The sequence below is a fragment of the Mchenga conophoros genome, linkage group LG3, assembly GCF_057382185.1.
Source record: "Mchenga conophoros isolate Kocher_MC1m ecotype Shallow Benthic linkage group LG3, M_conophoros_male_GT1.1, whole genome shotgun sequence".
Classification (NCBI taxonomy): Eukaryota; Metazoa; Chordata; class Actinopteri; order Cichliformes; family Cichlidae; genus Mchenga; species Mchenga conophoros.
In genome coordinates this window covers 46,447,692-46,466,804 of record NC_140528.1, presented here as the reverse complement: position 1 = coordinate 46,466,804, position 19,113 = coordinate 46,447,692, and the positions used below count along the sequence as shown (strand labels likewise).

Sequence of the window (19,113 nt, the reverse complement as noted above, 5' to 3'; positions counted from 1 at the left end):
GAAAAAGAAAAAAGTAAGGAACTTTGATTGTGTAGTTTACTTTACACCTCCATCACTTTGAGTTTTGACTCAAAAAAATCATATTGTGCTGTAGCTGTAGTCTCTTTTCAGCTCAGCAACTTTCTGACACCTGCTCCCTGCCTGTGACTCCATATCAGTGCTGGTGTGTGGATTCAAATGTCAAAATGAAAATCTTTGAAAAGAGTTTCTCCTGGTAAATTCACCTGCAAATATGGAAAATCGGTCCCTATATTTACTCTGCTTGTCCAAACCCCATGTGTAGAGGTCCTATGCTCCAAACATACCCTGACATCTCTCCCGATTTTGTCAACAATAAAGTCTCCAAAAACTGGTTTGATTATTTCCTTTGGTTTCTAAACAGGTTTGTGAATATTTATTCTGCAGCTAATTAAACTGTAGAAGTATGATATATGTATGATGCCTGTGTGTTTTAATTTGATGCTAAAGGTTATTTTTAAAAACATTTTCATGTGTTTTACCTGATGTATCTTTGCCTCTTATTTCTCCCTCTGGGTCTCTCTTTACGGTTCGAATCTACCACATTTTTACTGCACTGATGGCACCAAAAGCAGGTCATATCTATTAAACAACGTTCAAGTTTTTTCAGACTAATTAAAGGAAAAATGGCAACCGCAGTAAAAACTCTGCTGCTAATTCCTGTCCGATCTTGTGTTTTTCTTGCCTACTGTTGTTATATAACCATATAATCGTCTTTTTCCTCCTTTATCCTCAATGTTCCTTTATAATTGAATTTTTACATGTCATCAATGAGAGCAGAGAAGGCCGTGGGAGCACTGAGCTTCTCAGGATTCGTTGAGTCATGTGAGGATACACGCAGAGACAAAGCGACTTGTGAGCATCTGAGCCGCTGTCCCTGAAACATCAGACATGGAGAGACGCCATCTGCCCGGAGAGCTGCAGACGGACAGATTGTACACATGATCAGTACAATCAGATTCAGTTCTCTATGTGTGAGCATCAGCGGGGGCAGCAGCTGGTGCCGAGGGGCAGTCAACATCTGTAGATTCATGTCTATCAGACACTGATGTTCTGCACATGCCTCAATTTTAATGGCAATACAAATGAAACCATGCAAAGAATTTAAAAAAAGCAAAAAACTGAAAGATTACTTTACTAATCCATGTGTAAAATAACCCCTTTTCACTTAATTTCCTTTCACTGCTCAGCTCTCACACAGTGGCTCAGCTAGAGTGGAGCGTGCTTCTGTCCTCTCAGTAAGTGAGGTAGACAGTAGACAGCGGTGAGGAGGGCTGTGCAAAACCAAAACACATACATATGCCTGACACCCGTAAACGAAGCGGCATTTGGCAGCAGTTTAAAGACGTTTTTGTCTTGTCTCGACTTTGTCTTGGTCTCGATACCCTCTGGTCTTGGTATTGTCTTGGTCTTGGTTTAGGCGGTCTTGACTACACGTCTACATATTACTTACCACACTTTGACCAGATGGTGATGCTGGCAAATTACATCCAAAAACTATATGTGTGCAATGGAAAGACACATAGAGAAAACAACACAAATATGGTCCACAGGTCCAGTTTAGGTAAATTGTAAATGGATTGGTTCTTATATAGCGCTTTTCTACTCTGAGCACTCAAGGCACTTTTTACAACTTGCCTCATGCACCCATTAACACAAGCACTATTTTCTACACTCCTATGTAAGTACTCCATCTAACATCCACACACATTCATACTCCAATGGATACACTAGAGAGCAACTTGGAGATAGTATCTTGCCCAAGGATATTTGGCATGCAGACTCCAGCAGAACCACCAACCTTCCGATTTGTAGTTGACCTGCTCTACAACCTGAGCTACAGCCACCCAAAGGTGAAGCCTAATAGACAGCTAGCAGATACAGACACCTGCATCAGGATATTGCTCAATCAAATCAGATTTCCCCATAACTCCAGTATCCAGAAAAAATATAGAGAGTTTTTATGAAGGAGGAAATTAGCTACAGTAATTACTTTTACTAGCTGTAAATTTGCTTATTTCTGCAATAAAGCTGGACATTTAAAAATGGGAGCCTATGGGGATTAACTCATTTTTTCAGCCTGTCTCAAGTTAACATTTGAGAAAGTGCAGCTTTCAGCACATCCACATTGGCTTTTATGTTACAGCCATGGGTTGGTGCTTGTGTTTGATACTGCAGTACTGCTGCCAATGTGCATTACACTAGAGTAAATCAGACTCCAAAAGGTTTGTGATCCCCTCCAGAAATAAGGTTTCTTTGAATTCAATAAATCCTGCTGCAATCCAAACAATCAAATCCTGACTGAATGCTTCCATCTGACTAAAGGCTAAATTCTGCAAAAGTCTGTATGTTTTTTAATTCCTCACCTGAAGGACTAACAGATAATCGACTCTGCACTGTTATTCTTGTTCCGACTGGACCACCTGCTCTCCTGACTGATTCTCTACCGGTGTTAGAGATAGCATAAACAACAGCTGCAGCTGTTTCAATCGAACCCTGTATTCGACATCTAATTAGATGTGACTGTTTTTTCTGGTACATGAAGCCCCCACAGGGACTGTCCCCGGAAGGAGGCCAAGGCTATTCTGCAAATCTCTGAACCATGTCAGTTTTTGATGATTAAATTTGTGATAAGGGCATTGTGCCAGATTATGTTAGGACAAAAAAGCCATTTGGGGTTGAGCTGATTCTGATGTTTGCCCAATGCTTTCCTTCGGTTTTGTAAATTTTGGCCTGCTGCTTCCTGTGATGCTTCAGGGCAAAGACAGAAAGGAATGAAGGGAGACAGAAAGAAAAAAGACAGCCAGACACACAGTGAAACATGAATCAGCTACATGAAAAAAGTAAGACTTCAATTAAGTACAACTAGCATATATTTAGACTAGCATCCTTTTAGGGTGTCAAATGCTTGCCACCCAGTGACATCTTTCGATATGTGCCAAACCCTTGTGACCCTGAATTGCATAAGTGGAGTAGAAAATGGACAAACTGATCGAGTTGGGATGTCAAAACTACTTTTTCAATGCCCTGGAATGAGAGCGGCCTGGTGATTAAGCATATTAAAGTATATGAATGAGGCAGCCACACTAGATCATCTCTTTGTGCCAGCCACAAAACTTGTCTGCTCCATCACAGCTAAAGAACTAAAGTAATAGTAGATGAAAATTCAAATGTCATTCATATTAGCTGGAAGGGTCAGTAAATGTTTTCCTCATTGTGTTAATGCTGGAGGCATAGCTGCACCAAAATCAGACACAGTTTGTACTTTTCTGTTCTGATGTGTCGGGGTAACAATCGCACTTCAGAAGCTAGTTAGTCCGCTCAAAGTCATCCAATGTCCAATAATGAGACAACAGCCACTGCTCCCATCAAGACAACCAGACAAAACTCTCAGCAGAGAGCCTGAGAGAATTAATGAACGAGAGGCAGCAGATGAGCCTGTGGGCGAGGAAGTGCAGTGCTTGCTTTGTTTATCACACACTGCCTGACTGCTCCTGTTTTCATGCAGGGGAATTGAACCGACAACTTTCTAGCTGCTATCTTTCTACCTTCCTGCACATTTCACAGTACATCGGTCACATCGCTCGCTCTCTGTTTCCTTCTGCGTTTGATTTTTCTTTCACAGCAGCCCTGTCTTTTAATTCAAAGGGGGCTTTTTCAGATGTCGACAAACTGAAAGAGGCTCAAATATGAAAGGAATGTGCCCATTAAATGTTCCAGCGCACCCTACATTTGTATAAGCAAACTTCTCTGTATAAGCAAAACCTTTAAATCTAATTAAATTGCAACAGGACGACATAACTATTAATTTCTCCATACATTCCTTGACAGACAGACAGCATCTTGTTACAGTCAAAGGACAAATTTAGGGGCTGCACCACTGCAGTGTATAAGTGAATAAGGACTATTTTGAACTGTGAATTGGGCAAAGGAAATGTAGAGTCCAAGTAGAAAAATATGAAGCTGAACATCATAGAATAGATCTCTAAGCGACTATAAATCATGACAAATCCTGATGTGAAAACATGCTTCTGAGTGCACTGTAACAGAGAAGCACTTAAAGACCACATCTTCCATCAGTGGTAATGTTCTGTTTTGCAGTTTAAAGAGTGGACTGAACCCTCATCCACATTTTAGTCGGTCTGTTCTTTGCAGAGGTTCCACCTCTCTGGCAAGCTAATAAAATTTGGTGGGCTAATTTTTGTGTAAATTTCTTGAAAGACAAATCTCCCACTTTGCGAAACCACTGGACTGTCAGTTGACTTAGTGTCTTGTGATGCAGCCAATATCTGGACCAAGATTTTAATAACCAGTGAATTTAAGGATATCTTCCCCCTTTTGCCTCTACATGGACCATCTATTTCCATGGAACCAAACTGGTCAAATGTGATTGATCATTTAACCTCAAGAAACAAACAGAAAACAGCAAGCGTTCAGTACCAACAAACTTGTCCCCTGCCTGCAGATTCATATGCATATATTTGTTTATTACATAACACCACCTGATCTTCAGCTTGGAGGAGGAATAACATTAATCCTCAACAGAACCAAATGTCAGGGGGTTCAATAAGCATTAGTGAAGATTAGAAAACAATCTAACAAAAAAAGAACTGATAAAAAGTAGATTATAAGTTATCTGACTAAAACATTGACCAATACCAAAGAAGGTTTAAAATGATGCCACAAATTCAACCATTATTATAGGAAACCAGCAAGCATCATAGGTCAGAATTTAGGAACCCTTTCTTCCATTACTCTAATACCATGGTTTTTACCCTACAATCCTCTTAAAGCCTCAGATCCTTTCAGTAAAGGTTCATGGATTCAAGAATTCAAGTCGGTGCATTAATCTAAAGTTGCTCTTAATCTAAAGCCATATTCTATAAGAGCACTGGCCATTATGGTTGTCCATGTTTTGATAAGAACTGCAGTTTCAAAATAAGTAAAATGCTAAAAAAAAAAAAAAAAAAAAGTTTAATGGTTTATATAGTGAGGCAGCACGGTGGCACGGTGGTTAGCACTGTTGCCGCACAGCAAGAAGGTCCTGAGTTCAATTCCACCATCAGGCCGGGGTCTTTCTGTGTGGAGTTTGCATGTTCTCCCCGTGTTTGCGTGGGTTCCCTCCGGGTACTCCGGCTTCCTCCCACTGCCCAAAGACATGCAGCTTGTGGGGATAGGTTAATTGGATAATCCAAATTGCCACAATGTGTGAATGAATGTGAGTGCGAATGGTTGTCTGTCCCTGTGTGTTGGCCCTGCGACAGACTGGCAACCTGTCCAGGGTGTACCCCGCCTATCGCCCTATGACAGCTGGCTCCAGCACCCCCCGCGACCCTGAAAAGGATAAGCGGAAGTGAATGGATGGATGGTTTATATAGTGGTGTCTCTAACAGTTGTAGTTTTACATCCAAGATTGGTTCTTTGTTCCAGTTCTAGCCCCCGTCAACAAGAGATGACCATGAAAATGACAGGAATTTAGATTCCATTGGCTCATGGTCAAAGTAGCTCCCAGAGATAATAACCAACTATAGCCAACCAGTGAATTTGTAGATTTTACTGGGGAAGTACCATAGATTTAAGTAATGGTTGGTTATGCCACAGCAGAGATACATAATTTATCATTTAAATTACTATGATTTAATAATTTATATCATTTGCTTTTGTTTATGTTTGACAAGGTTTGTGGCCTTGCCCCATGTGTCACAAACCGTCTGTTTCTGGAGCTGAATTAAAACCACATGAGACTCCGCTTACTGTCATCAACTGAGTGAGCTGTAACGCATTTATACGGCCGTATTACATCTATCACTATGATAGGTGGAAAAAGTAGTTCCTATCCCATAATATATTTACTCTCCATTGTTATACACTATGGAAAAACATTTTTTAATATATTTCGATGTCCTGTATAATAGTAACCTTACTTATTAAAATTCTATTTTATAATAAAGCAGTGCAACAGTTTATGTTTTATTTAAAGTCAGTACATTTTACCATCAGTCACTTTTAGTTCAGCTTCTCTTTTCTGTGCTTTGTTTCAACTTTCTTTTAAATGTTGGCCCTCTGGCAGCCTCATAATTTTTTCCTCTTCCATTTTCTCTCTCGGTAAAATACTTCTCTCATGACTAAATGAAAGTAAATGGAACGATCTGATATCGTCATGTTGGTGTTGTTCCCACATCATCATGAAAATGTTCTTCCAGGTTCAACATTGCAAGTGACCAATCAGAATGTGTGACGTCATACTTTTGCGACTTTGGGAAAAACCGCCGTAAAACAAAAACCTGTACTCTGTCCGCCGATCAACGGACCCTGACCCTAACCCTAACCCTAACCCTTTAATAAACGCTAAGCAGAACTGATATTGTCCTTGCAACATTGGAATTTCATAAATGCACGAATGGCTTGGCGCGCAAAAGAATAACGTCACAAGAATGTGATTGGTCACTTGCAATGTTGAACCTGGAACAACATTTTCATGATGATGTGGGAACAACACCAACACGACGATATCAGATCATCCAAGTAAATGCTTGGTCTCAAATGCTTTTCATTTTCAGCCGCAGGTCTTTTCTAAGACACTGCAGCAGTGTTTGTAACCTTTAAACCTCTCCTCATGAGCAGGCCCAATTCTAATTAACAGCTCAGTTTTTAAAATGTTACCCAGTGAAAAGGCTAAAATGGAAAGGCTGTTTAGGACTACTGTGACTGTTTCATTACTTTTTTGCTTTCAAATCTCACCCTGACCTGCCGGAGACAGCAACATGCTATATTTTAACATGCTATACTATATTTTCAAAATTTTATCTACTGAGTCCAAGGTTGCTCAGTTTGGGTGCACAGTTTTAGAGCGTTTTTACAAAAAGCAGCCTCTGGCACCATGAAAGACTCTCAGCAGCACTTTCATTCGGATTATCATTTCTCATACTCAATTTCATTCCTTATGATATAATGTGCTGAAAAAGAAAGAAACTGACATCTATCACTTCTCCTCTCCATCAGTGAAGGTGTGTTCAGCTGGAAAACACAAGCATCTAACTTCTTCAGATGTTATAAGCAAACGGTGAAGATGCCAGAAAAGATTTCAAAGGCATGAAAGCTGTGCTTGTGTCCTGCCAGACGGATGGGGTACTGAGAGATAAACTGAGCATGACTGTTTATGCAGACTGTCATATCTGCTTGTGTCATGTCTCAGTTTTATGTAACGTCTTTATGCGTTCACTGTAGTACACGCATCCCTGAAACTCTGGACTATTTGCCTGGATCAGAGCAGAATATACTGCTCTCAGTCTCAGCATGCCACAAAAGAAAACAAAAGCTCACCATATGCATTTTACACTATATGAGCAATTTATCTCTAAAGTTATTACATCAGCTCAAGGGAGACTGGTGAACCATCTGTAGCATGCAATACGGGTCTATTGTGGTGAGAGAGAGCTAAGAGTACAGGAAATGCTGTCATGTTACTAGTCTATCTGCAGTACCCCCTCACCTATGGCTAAGAGCTCAGATACATGTAGTAGAAATGAGCTGCCTCTGTAGTAACTACTAGGGATGGGTACCGGTATCCGGTGCCATTATGGCACTGGTTCTGACATAAACGGTAGTAACCAGACTGAAAAGCAGCGCACATTTCGGTGCTTTATTTCAGTGCTTTTTTTTCCTGAGATGTCATACACTTTGGATTCCAGCCAATCATTTTACCTTTGCAAGCGTAGTAGGCGGGCCCAGGTACGTACGTTCTTTTAGAGCAGAGCTACAGATTAAAAATGTCCAAAGCAAAGCGGTCAAAGTCTGGCTGTACTTCACAGCAAAAGATGCAAACTCAGCAGCCTGCAACAAGTGCTTTAAGGTGATACTGTCAAAGGAGGTAACACCTCAAATCCGATGAAACACCTGGCAACGCATGGCGTTTTTTTTAAAAGCCGAGAAATGCACCGTATTTGATAGCTTGCTGCGAGACCTCACACCGTGCACATCTACTGCAGGTGTGGTGCCTGTTATCGGACCCGGAGTTAGCAACATCCCCCAAAAACCCGAAGAGGAGAGTCCTGGCCCCTAGCCCTGCCAGTGTAGCAGAAATGATGATGGATGATGATGGCAGCAGCCACCGTTCTTCTCTGCGTGAGTAGCTTAATGTTGTTCGTGTGTAATTTCCGTTGAGTAGGCTAACCACGTTATTACATTAACAAATGTAAGGTGAACTAGCAAACACCATCGTAGTTACATGCAGCTGTCTTCTTGTTTGATGACAGATACTCCCTTCACCCTGGCCAAAAAGGCTAAAATGACCAAAGAAAAAGTGGAAAACAACTAAACATGAGAGGTTTTTGGACAAAGTTGGTGGGGTTTTTTTTTCCATTGTTTAAGCACTGCTTCCAGCCAAGAGTGATACCATATATGCCCCATAGCTTCAGAAAAGGCTAACATTGTTATCTTTTTACAAAAAACCCCCAGCTAAACATGAGAGGTTTTTGGACAAAGTTTGTGTTCTTGATTCTTTAAGCACCGGTTCGAGCACCGTTTAAGCACCGGCACCGTTTCAAAAGTACCGGTTTGGTACTGGTATCGGATAAAACCTAAATGATAGCCATCCCTAGTGACTACAGTGACTAGCTCAGAGTAGAGCTGCTACTCCTCTACACTGAAAGGAGCAAGCGGAGGTAGTTTGGGCATTAGATCAGGATACAACCTCGGGACCCTTCCTTGGAGAGGTGTTTTATGCATCTCTTACCAGAAGGAGAGCCTGGCCAGACCCCAGGGTCTGGGAAAATGTCTCTTAGCTGGCTTGGGACAGCCTCAGCAAACTAGAGCATGCAAATATATAATATTGATAGAATATCCGCTACAACCCGCGTTTATCAAATCACTGCCAATATCCTACACATATATCCATGTTATGTCGAACCAGGTAAGCTTTGAGGTAGCCTTTCAGCTTTTACCCAGTGCTAATCATAAGGGATTATCTGACTACTGTGATGTTCAGTCTAGTACTGTATGGCATTTATCCTACAATATAAAACACCTTATTGTGAACTGGATCTAAATTAATAAAACTGAGCCAACATATATATAATGCCACTGATATTATATGTAAGCCTTGCTAGATGTGCAGTGACCACAGTGCATTGTGAAGGAGTAAAGGAGAAGGAGTGCAAGGAAGTAGTAATGAAAAACATTACACTGAGATTTAACTGAGGATTTAATTTGCAAAACTTGCAAAAGGCAAAAATAAGTTAATAGTGTTTTTCCAGGACATGAACAGTAAGTATGTGTGAGCATTTATTAATGATGGCCAATGGTGGATTTTATTTTTGCATCCAATTTTCTCTACTCCTCTCAGAACAAGCGAGTCTCGGGGCTATATAAAGATGCTTCTGCACACGAACACACGTAGAGTTAGGCACACACACACGAGTAAGCAAATGGCGTTTGATCTAATTATTTTTTTCTTTTTCTTCATTAGCTCATTTTGTACTTTGTGACAGATGGAGAGGGGATGCCAGGGACCTCACAAAGCTGATTGCAGCGCCTCAAAAAGCTTAAACCAGAAGGCATGTAGGTCATCGAGTCACGGTTAAAGATATTTTAACAATACAACACGCGGTTGTTTCTGTCTTCATCTTGCTGCTTTATAAAATAGTCATATGCTTCATTTAAAAACAGTGAAGTGGTTGTGAATTTAAAGGATTTTAGCTTAAATGTACAGCAGTTCTACAATGAGCTGTGACTGCATGTAAAGTTGTTTATCATTTATTATAAATAATAAAACTGCAATTAACTATTTACCACCTTATTTTGTCAGCATTAGACGGGTGTAAGGAAGTTCCACACTCATAACTGCACGATAGCGAGATGTTACTGAACTAGGCCAAGGGGTTCTCAGGTTTTTGGGACCAAGGAAAATCCGGTATAGTCCTAAAATAGATTAAACTGCTTTTGACTTAGCATCACTTGTCACAATCACATCCCTTTCTATTACATGCCTCGACACAACTGAACAGATTTGCAAATGATTGCTCCAAAGACAACATGTGAGAGAGTTATGGGCATAAAATTGTTGTGAATCATCCTGATATGAATGGATATTTTAAAGATGCATCGCAATATTAACCGTAAAATTAATCACATCACATTATCTTTTAGAAGTAAGCTACTTTTCTTTCTGCTATATAATTTGTGTTTACTTCAAACATTAAAATCAAGTCAGGATGGAGTTCAGCCTTTCTATGTGTGATTGTTGGTATTGCGATGTTTGTCATTTCTAGTACTTTTTTTGACTTATTTTGTTGGCTTGTGGGGCTTTTTTATTGGCTGTTATAGTGATGGTTGGGTTTCTATTCTTGATTGGTAATTTTTTTAAATACGTCCAGTAGCGGTGGTAAGGTTTTTCTGTTTTGTTTGGTTTTGTTTTTGGTTTATGTTGGATGATAATTGCTATTTTTGTGGATTGTCAGTCCTTGGGACCTTTTGCTGTTGTTGATTGTGAATAGCTGCTGTTGTGGTTGGGTTTTTCGTTTTTGAATTCTGCTGGTTGTTTATTATGTGTTGTGATCATTTTTGTTTTGGTAGATTCTGGTGTTAGTTTTGGTTGTTAATTTAAATATTATTCAATTACTGGTTTTTGTTAGGAGATAATGTGTTTTTTTCTACGTTGTTGGTTGCTGGGCTCTCTGTTGTGTTTTTGGTTGGTAAAAGTTTCTGTTGTGGATTTTGCTCTTTTTTAGTTTTTGGATTGCAGTCTTTGTGTTTACTGTTGATTATTGTGGTGAGTTTCGAGGGGTTACTCTTTGTGTGATGATTATTGATTTTGGTTGTTTTTGCAGAGAACTTCTCCATGGGTATTAATGAAGTACACATTATTATACCCTCGAAGTTAAATCTTAACCTTTCCCAAACACAATGTACTACTAAAGGAGGATCGACTCACACAGCGTGGAATTTTTAGACAATAGTAGAAGTCTGTAAAACAGAGATCTATGATAGTTCAGCTTTTTAAGCAACAGCAAAAATAGGAGGAGGCATTTGTGTGTCTTTATTAGATTTATTGACAATAACAAACAGTCTCTTTGCAGAGATTCTTTGTCTGTGCACTCTCATCTTAACACGCCTTGTAGTACTGATACTTCTCTCTCTATGCAGAAACATTTTACCTGTCCATCAATGTTTGTTGTCTTGTTTACTGCTACATCAATGCTCCCTGAAGTGTATGCTCTGAATAAAATATATTATTGTGCTTCTTCAGGCCTGACGAGCTCTGACAGCTAAGGCAATTTCCCTCCCACGTCACACTCCATTACCTCTCACAGTTTGTTAAAATTCATTAGCATGTGTGCTGATGTGGTGCTTATAAATTCACCTGTTTAGTTAGTCGTTTCATGTTAAGTCATGCATTTAGAAGACTAAATTCTCTAAGATTTATCAGGATGTTTTGTATGTTTTAATTAATTGCTATCATTTATGTCTTGTTCACACTAATTTCTGGCAAAACTCTCTCAGTTGTGTTGGCATTTCTGAGAATAACCTAAAAACACAGATTTTCAACCCATCTTTCAGTTTGAACATGAATAGTTGCGCTAAAACAAAGTACGGTGAATCATGCAGCCGAGTGAAGTTTCACAACTAAGCATCACAGCCGGGGGACATGTGAAACTGTTTACACTTGTCTCATTAGACAGAAATAAAACTGCGGTGAAACTGCCTACCACGTATCAAAGCAGGTGATTAAGAATTTGTCTTGGCTTCTCTTGCTGTTCAGTCCTGTTTCATGCTTCATGTTGACACCAACATAGTCTCCAACTCATTAAAAAGGTAAAACTGGCACAAAGGCAGTTTAGTCCTTTACAGCCAGAAAACAAAACTTCAGTCACGTGATACCAGTCTTCTGTTGCTACACTCATTACTGCTCAGTCTTTGTTTTGACTCTCACTCTATGAATACTGAAAGACTGCATTTGATTCATCGTGTGCAATCAGCACCATCAAATGTTCTAAGAAAATGCATCTTAATATTTCTAAAATTTAAATAAATATTCTAGATTTACATCTCATTAACAAATGCAGATGACTGACAACATTTCCTTTAGACGTTCATAGATGAAATATTCTTCCCTAATGTCTAAATTATTGTATACATTTTTCTGGGGAAGTAATTTAAAATATTTATTTTGTGCACATCAAATTATTTTACTGACAACAATGGGAAAAATCTTGAATTCTCACTTAAGAAGAACTGCGCGAGAAATCACTACCTGGAGGGTGGTCAATTAAAATATTTTAATTTCATTAATTTAATAGATCAAAAGCCAGAATTCCTCATGCTTTATCTGCAGAATCATTCCCGAATTAGTCATTTTTGACCTATTATTAGTGCTGAAACTGTGCAATAATTTTACTTCTGCTTTGGCTCTTTTTGAAATATTCACCGGATGGCCAGGAGGTGTTCGCGATGTCTTATCGGGCGCTTCTCCGGTGCTGATAATTGGCGTCTGTTTTGTGTCAGTGACGTAAAAGACGGATTTAATGCGACTTGACCGTACACACAGCAGTCGCTTTCTGAAACATCGGATATGTATCGGATTCAGTACCACATACGAAAGTGACCCAGATCGGATTTGAAAATATCGGATTTGTGCCGTTCACACTGTCATACCATGATCGGATATGGGTCGCATAGGGTCAAAAAAATCGGATTTGATGCGCTTTCGCCTTACAGGTATTAGATCATTGAAGGTTAAAGGTTGGTTAAAGGGAAATCAGAGCTGTAGTCATTTTAAGTAATCTTTTTTTTCTTTTTACATTGTCTAAAATTGTAGCTGTATTCATGGTTTATTTTGGGTTCATGAAAATGTATGTTTTAACTCCGTGTATTGTGAATGTAAGCCCAACAAGGGACAATGGTTGGAAACTAGCAATACCTATAAACTTATGTGCAGTACATCAATTTTATGTTTTATACTTGGACGATGTTAATCTGTACTGTCCTTTTTAAATAAAGAATTATTATTATGAATTGGGTCATCATACATGAAATAAAAAGGAAAATGGCAAAATAGGATTTGTGCATCTCTTGAAATTCTTTTGAACTCTTTAGATGTCACTTTTCTGTCCTCTGTATAAAATCCTTATATATGTGCTCACACAGACACTCTTCACATATTGGTTAAGAAAACTCTGATTCCTCCATTTAAAATGCCTGCGTGTCACAAAAACAACAAATGTCTGAGTTCATCTCTGCATCCGCTGGCCTCTCCCACTCGAACCACCCAACAAATTTGAGACATCACTAAGATCTAGCACACAGCGGCAGATGTTTGAGTCATCCTTACTGACAGCTTACACATACACATATACAGACGGGTTAGAAATTAAAGGAATAAGCTGAACTTTTGACCCCTACTTTGAAGAAACGGTAACTGTGTTATGCTGCAGGCAGCATTTTGCTGCTGTTGTTTGGGTTCACTCGCCCCAGAAATCTGTTCAGGGAGAACACCTTAATCTTATGATGAAAGATTTCTATGGTAATGGGAGTGGTCTCTACCAGGATGACGCTACCACCATCAACAGGGCATGAGTGACTATGATGATATGAATCACATCTAGGCTGGGGTACTTTTTATAAAAAGATATGTGCATAGAACAAGCCAGGAATTAGATTTTCGGTACCTTTCTGGTATTTGTTGTACAAGTTGTGTTGACTGTCGTGATGTTTTGGATTTTTTTTTTTTTTTTGGTTAACCCCTGTAATTGGTGATTCTTATTATTTGGAGATTTAAAAAGTCTAGTCTCTCTGGAGCTTTCTGGGGGAAAATTATCTTATTTGTACTGATTTGCAACAGATGCTTTGGCTCTTTATGCCTTTAAAGCATGAAGCCTGAAATAATTACCAGAAAATTCAAACATTTGGAAAAGTTGGAGTGTATAGTGAACCTCACAATGAAATTAAAAAAACAAACAAACAAGAGGGCGGTAGTCTTTACTGATCATGTAGAAGTCTCAAAAACTCACCATAACTCACATATCAAATATGATACACTTGGCTTTAAAAGGTTAAGTTGCATTTTCCATTTACATGCAAAGAAGTCTATCAAACTCATTGCAAGATTACAACTTTGACATTAGAAGACCACCTCTGTTTACCTGTTACGCTTGACATCAAGTTGACATACCATTCTCAGTGGTTGAATTTCATTTTGGGACTCATTTAACCAATTCCCATGAATCTAGCCCTCATAATGCAATTTCATTGATCTAATAATGATGAACTCAGTGTTGGCACTAGTGTAGAATGACTAGATAGTGCAACAGAAGTGAATAAACCTCTCCAGGGAAACATCTTGGGAACTTTTCCTCTTTCTACCACACTCTCAATCTGCCATTTCTCTTGCTAGCAGGCTTCAAATATGTGAGCTTGTGGCATGTAAACATTGATCACTATCTAAAGATGAAAATCCACAAAACCACCAGGGATTAAAAGGAATATTACCAAGGGCAGTCTCCATTAAGTTAACTTTTATCATTCAGATCACCAGATGGGTAACGCTAACATTATTAACGTGATGAAACAATCCAAAGAGGGGTTTTCAGGCAAAATGGCTCATAATGTCTGTGGCACAACCTTTTAACACTGGAACGAGCATCTGGATGTGTAAAACTTACAATGGAGAAAGAACAGAACAAGCAATGAAAATGGCAGAAAACATTCGGAAATAGTTTCAAAAATCCAAATCAAATAAATCCCTCCTGTGGGAAGCATTAAGATTGGAAAGCCTTGATACCACACATCTCCACTTCAGGATATGTATTGGCTTTCTATTTTTTCTACAAGGGGCCAAACCTGGTTCTATTATACTCTCTAAATTTACTTTCAAACCTCCAGCAGGACCAGGCTCAGGGAGGGGCAGCCATCTGCCTCAACTCCTTGGTCCTGACTGGAAAGAGAAGAAAGCAGAGAGACACAGGACAAAAGAGTCACTATGGGAGCAAGAACCAGAGTATAATAACTGCTAATGATTTAGCAAAGATAAAGTTTGCCAACTGCAACCTTCAAGAAAAAGAAAGTTTTAAACCTAGTGTCAAGAGTAGAGAGAGTGACAGTCTCTCAAATTCAAACTGGGAGGTTATTTATTAGAGATGGCTGAATGCTTGATCTCCAGTTCTCCACTATTCAAAACCACAACATGCAGTCTGAGAGTAAAGTGCTCTGTTAGTATAATGGGCTGATATAAGGTCTTTAAGATATGGCAGAGCCTGATTATTCAATACCTTATTGAATAATAACCAATGAAGAGAAGCCAATTTTAGAGAAAAGTCTCCTTTTGCAATCTCATTTTGCTCTCTTGCTGAAATATTCTGGATCAGCTGAAGGCTGTTCTGAGACTTTAGCAATATTAAGCAAATGAATGAACGCAGTCCTACATATTTGCTTAATGTGAACACTGAAGGACAAATCCTGTTAAAAATGACTCCAAGTTGATATTACCCAGTAAGTAACTATCTGCTTAGACACCATGTTTCTCACACTTTTAGAACTGAGTGCCATAACCTCAGTTTTGTCTAAATTTAGAAGTAGGAACTTTGAGGTCATCCAGGTCTTGATGTCTTGAAGACATGCCTATATTTTAAGAACATAATTTGTATCATCTACATTCATTAATAAATCAAACTGGGTATTATCTGCATAGCAATGAAAATGATTTCAGTGCTTCCTAATAATATTGTAAATAAGCACCAAAACAGCACTAATGAAGGTTAGGAAAGGGTAATCATCTTCTTAGGGCTCTAAAAATGGACTTATCTCTGTGCTTATATAAATTGCAATTGCATAAATTGTATAAATGCACAATTCTTGAAGACTTGTCATCCTGAGGAATCCTTAACATGAAGCTGTCTGTTCTGTATCACTAAAAGTTGTAAAATGTTGTATCACTAAAATATCATTCTCAGTCAGTTGTTATTTATTATGTGTTTACAGCGCCCTCTGTGGCTGCTCCAAGTAATCCGCTCAGTCAAGCAAAGCAAGTGAGAAAGAAGAAGGGAAACATATCGGCACACAGTTTATGGTGTCCTGTTGGAAGAAATACTGTCCACATCTTCTGTTTATGGTTGTATCGCCGGTATGTACTTAAAGTATAAGTTGCAACTTTGTTTTTTGTACAATATGTTGCCCGCTAATGCAGTATTTGGCTGTAAAGCTAGTCCTTTTGTTAAGCTAGTTACCTGTGATTTTGGAGTTCGTCTGGGATAGCATCAGTAGTAGTTTAAAAAGTTTACATAATTAGACATATGCTATGTAGTAGCAGGGTGGTATATAAATGCATATTATGCTGCACATATGTATGTCATGACTGTATTTTTTGTCTTGCTTTTAGTTTTATATCACAATGTCACCAGGAGACCGAGGCCCTGTGCAGGCTCTTGGTAAATGCATTGAGGAAATTAATGACTGGTTGTGCCACAATTTTCTCCAGCTAAACAAAAACAAAACTGAGGTAATAGTCTTTGGCGCCAAAGAAAAACAATTACAGGTCACCAGAGAACTTCAATCTATACACCTAAAAACCACAAACCAGGCGAGAAATTTGGGTGTAGTGATGGATGCAGACCTAAACTTAGAAAAACACATTAAGACAATAACAAAATCAGCTTACTGTCACCTCAAGAATATTTCAAGGATCAAAGATCTGATGTCTCAACAGGACCTGGAAACACTAGTCCATGCATTCATCTTTAGTAGGCTTGATTACTGTAACAGCATCTTTACAGGTCTACCTAAAAAATCAGTCAGACAACTACAGCTCATTCAGAACTCTGCTGCTCGAGTCCTCACTAAGACCAAAAAAGTGGACCACATCAGTCCAGCTCTGAGGTCTTTACACTGGCTGCCTGTCCGTCAGAGGATAGACTTTAAAGTTCTGATGCTGGTCTATAAAGCTCTGAATGGTTTAGGACCAAAATACATCAATGACCTCCTGACCCAGTATGAACCTTCCAGATCCCTCAGGTCATCTGGATCCGGTCTTTTATCAGTTCCCAGAGTCAGAACCAGACACAGAGAAGCTGCATTCAGCTTTTATGCTCCTTATATCTGGAACAAACTCCCAGAAAGCCTCAGATCAGCTGAAACACTCAGTTTATTTAAATCCAGGATGAAGACTCACCTATTCTCAGCTGCATTTGAATAAAGCACCAAATCCACACTTTTAAGCTTAAATTTCAAAACTTACATTTAACTACTGATTTTATCTACTGTTCTGATTTTATCTGTTTTGATTCTATATACTGTTTTGTTTGTTGTTAGTTAGTTTGTTTGCTTGTTCTAATCAATTTTAAATCATGCTTTTTATTTGTCTTTGTTTCTAATGTCTCTGTAAAGCACTTTGAATCACCTTGTTGTTGAATTGTGCTATACAAATAAATTTGCCTTGCCTTGCCTTGCCTTTACCCTTTTGAATGTCAGTAAACCTGTTGACAACGCTCATCGGTCTTCAGAGTGGTGATATAAGAAAGGTGTTAACGCCCCTGCATCAGACATGCACCCATAACGGCACACTGTCCTTGTTTTAACAATAGCACAAACCTAACTTTACCATAAACTCAACCAAATCCAAACTTTTAACCTTACTCTTATCTTTAAATCTTAAATTTGAATGATTTCTGTCATGGGCTCATGTTCCCAAACAGATTAAGTTCCCAGCAATCTTAAGAAGACATGCACTTGGAGACAAAAACACACAAACACCACCACCTACACATGTCAGAAAGTGTTTTATTGCTCTGAGCACAGTGACAGTATTATATTAGAAGCAACAAAAAGCTGCTGGCGTGCGTCTGTATGTATAAACTTACCAACAGCCAAATTAGCAATGAAGAAGTTGGTGACAGTGCGGAGCGTCTTGAAGCGATAGATGACATAGATGACAAGAGAATTACCCAGAACTCCCAGCACAATAATGGTGCTGTAGGCCAGGATCAACACCACCTGTAAAACAAAACAAACAAACAGCTGTAAACATCTCTCAGAGGTAAATTGTTGCAGCAGAATAAACTAATTTAGAAAAAACAGAGGTGATGTGAAGTGGAACTTCTGTATCCCTCAACTGAAGAATGAATTGAGATTATATGATACTCTTCTTTTAGATAGTTTTATGTTTTATTTCCTACTTTTACCAAATTTATTTAATTATAATATGTTTTGTTTACACAGAGAGCAAAACAGTGTGTTATAATATAAAAAACAAACTGAAACATAAGACACATTTGGGGCGTCTGAACCTACAGTCACTTGTCAACTGGCTGTATTGCAGACTGATGTAAGGGTAAATGGGAATAATGGGAAAAATTGCAATCACTTTAGGCTACGTCCACACGTACACGGGTATTTTTGAAAACTGAGATTTTCTGTTTTCATTTTTTTTAAAAATCCCGTCCACACGTAAAAGCCAAAAACGAAGGAAAACGCTGCTAAGAACATTCAGTTCAACCAGGAAGGAGCATAGCAGCAAATAGGACCATCGTTTGTACCGCGACAACCTGCCTCCACTCAAAAACTGTGCTGTCAATGATTCCTGGAAAGACACGCGATACTTGAGGACCACTAGAAGCTCTAAAATGTCTCCTAAAAGGACAAGGAGGAAATGCAGTTGCTGCTAGGCCTTCTTTACCAGCACGTTGATGTTGTGGGCCCAGGTGAGATTGACAGAGATCCTCCAGCAGCCACTAGGCCCAGGATCCTCCAGCAGCCACCAGGCCCAGGACCCTCCTGCTGCCACCAGGCCCAAGATCCTCCAGCAGCCACTAGGCCCAGGATCCTCCAGCAGCCACCAGGCCCAGGACCCTCCTGCTGCCACCAGGCCCAAGATCCTCCAACAGCCACTAGGCCCAGGATCCTCCAACAACCACTAGGCCCAGGCTCTTCCAGCAGCCACCAGGCCCAGGATCCTCCAGAAGCCACTGGGCCCAGGCTCCTCTAGCAAGGCACCAACAAGTAAATCGACAGTGACTTCAACGGGCCATCACAAGGTAATACCAATCTCACCATTTTCAGAATGCCGCCTAAAAAAGCAAACCCAGGAGTTGAAGAGGAGTTGGAGGAGAT

At 39.4% G+C, this 19,113-nt stretch overlaps 1 protein-coding gene across 1 annotated transcript in view; it reads right to left on the bottom strand.

Moving 5' to 3' along the window:
* The window catches only part of npy2rl (neuropeptide Y receptor Y2, like), an 83,687-nt gene that overhangs the window by 14,869 nt on the left and 49,705 nt on the right, over positions 1–19,113 (bottom strand). The window contains exon 4 of the mRNA XM_085260565.1: positions 17,865–17,997. Coding sequence (XP_085116691.1) covers positions 17,865–17,997 — 133 coding nt within the window. The remainder of the gene's footprint in view (positions 1–17,864; positions 17,998–19,113) is intronic.